This window comes from Suricata suricatta, chromosome 5, assembly GCF_006229205.1.
Source record: "Suricata suricatta isolate VVHF042 chromosome 5, meerkat_22Aug2017_6uvM2_HiC, whole genome shotgun sequence".
Taxonomy (NCBI): domain Eukaryota; kingdom Metazoa; phylum Chordata; class Mammalia; order Carnivora; family Herpestidae; genus Suricata; species Suricata suricatta.
In genome coordinates, this window is record NC_043704.1 from 141092636 (window position 1) to 141094949 (window position 2314).

Here is a 2314-nt window from a genome sequence, read left to right on the forward strand (position 1 = left end):
TAGCAAATCTGGGGTGGGGCCTGAGACTGTATTTCTAACAATACAGGTGTTGAGATGGTACCTGGTCACTGAAGACATTTTGAGTAGCAAGGGGTTAGATTGTTCTTTGGGGACACCTTTTGGTAAACTCTCACTTCAGTGACTCAAAGCATCAAATGGTCTGGTATAAACAATAAAAGGGGTGATTTTGTTGAAAGTCCTGATTTGCTAATTTGAATCATCTGAAAGAGAAATATCAAAAGGTCAGAATTATTCCCATCACTATTGGGAAGCTAATCGGGAATGAAGTCATTTAAGGCAAAAGCAAAATAGTAACCACAAATACCTCAGATGACTACTAGGGCAAAATTTTCAAAATGTTGCAAGCTGTCTGCATGCTTGAAGTAGCAATTTACATGCATAATTAGGTGCAATCAACAGTTTTGAAATGTAATATATTTTCTGAGCCCATATTTACTTATGACAGATGCAAAAAAAAAATCTGTGTCCCCAAAAAATAGAAGGGCAGAGAAAGAAAAATATTTGCACTTAACAGTGGGACTCTTTGCAAGCACATGCCTAAATTTAGAACAAATTTAGTTGAAGTATTGTATCTTTATTTTGATTTAATCTTCATTTAAGCCTTGAAAGAAGTTCACAAATACATCTGAAAGTGACAAGCATGTAAGAGTAATGACTTACCACTCAGCCGTTCAAGCTCCTGTTGGGCCTGACGTGTAACTTTTACTTCTACACCGGAAGGGAAATCTGACGAATTCAAAACTTTATTGCACAAAACACTACTCCGACTTTCTTCCTGTCTTCAGAAGGGGCTTCATTCTTGGAATGACTTATATAAAAATTTGAGAATAATTTATATAAAAAGACTGAACTGACAATTTCTTCTTCCTAAATCAAGGCCCTCAGGTGAGTGCTCGCAGTGAATTTCTATCACCTTACTATTTTCAGCAAAACAGGCAATGATTGTGGGGTGCCCACTATGGACTAAGGCACTCTGCCAAGCACTTTACATAGATAAACTAATTTACCGTTGTAAAAATACTGTAAGAATTGATTTATAACAATATTCTGGGGGAGAAGATGGGGAGTAAGTGCTTCTCTACAGGCACATGGCTTTATATATTTTCGGCTGGTACATTACTACATAAAGGGTCAAGTGTCATTTAAAAGTATAGTGAATTTCAGACTAATGCAAGCTCATTTTATTTTTAACAAGTTCCCAAATTAGAAAATGAGCTTGAAATCTAGGTTTCAGAAACTCTGAAGAAATGCAAATGAGTAATTTAGTCCCCAAACTTTTTCTTCCCAAAAGCATGCTCACACTGCAATATCCAGATTGGCTGCCCACACCGATTACAGGGGCAATGAATCTGTCACATGTACAGGCAGAGTCCGAGATTATGAGATTACATCGAAGGATAGGACCTAATGACGCGTCCTTGTGTAACTGCACGTATGGAGACAGCGTGTCTTGATATGGAAAAGTTGTCTTTAAGTTAGTGCAAAGCAGTCACGAACAAGGCAATTTTCTAGTTTCATTAGGTAAAGCGTTATCTGCGATACATTATAGGATATGGGGGAAAAAAGCCACCCTCTGCTAAGAAATGCATGAATAGTTCATTTATCTGCTGATCCATTTGGGGGCATTATGGAACTCAAAGCCCAGAACAATGGGCTCTGTTTAATATTAAACAGGTTCTTAATAACCTGCTCTTTCTCTCCATCGCTGCTGGAGGGTCCCTCCTGCGAGCGCAGAGTTGCAGTAGCAGTTCCCGGGAAGTTGTAAGCTACTCCCCAGGACCAAGTGGTGTTAAATTTAGAAGTCATGCTGATCACCTGACTGTCGGTGAGCCCCGATTTAAGAAATTCCAGGTCTCCCCTTGTCACCTCTATCTGTCTATATTTGCAGACGCAGCTCGCCGCCGGGCCTGGGGTCACCCCCCGGAACCTCCTGGAGACCTGCCCTGAGGAGGACGCCCTTCCAGCACCGGAGGGCTGCCGCTCGCGAGCGGCGGCGCCCAGTTGGCGCCCACCCCGGGACACACTGCAGTCGATGCCTGGCAGCGACTTCTCGCTCGCCCTCAGCCTCCCCCATCGACCCTCTCCCGCCGACCTTTACGCCCAACTCGGGCGCGCCGCGAGCCTCTGCGTCCTCGCCGTCCACGCGGGGCCCCACCCCTTCCCGGTTCCTGCCCGCGATCGGGTCGGAGGCGAGGGTAGGTGGCTTTCCTGCCCGGAGCTGGCCGCCGGCTCCGCTCCTTCACTCCGGTCGGCTGGCGCCGGGCTGGGCGGCGCGGAGCGGGCGGCGGCGGCG

General features: G+C 45.4%; 1 protein-coding gene across 1 annotated transcript in view; it reads left to right on the top strand.

Annotated features, from left to right (window-relative positions):
- Positions 1-878: 878 nt before the first annotated feature.
- The window catches only part of LOC115292883 (procyclic form-specific polypeptide B-alpha-like), a 158464-nt gene continuing 157028 nt past the window's right edge, over positions 879-2314 (top strand). The window contains exons 1-2 of the mRNA XM_029940849.1: positions 879-906; positions 1910-2216. Coding sequence (XP_029796709.1) covers positions 2054-2216 — 163 coding nt within the window. The 5' untranslated portion in view covers positions 879-906; positions 1910-2053. The remainder of the gene's footprint in view (positions 907-1909; positions 2217-2314) is intronic.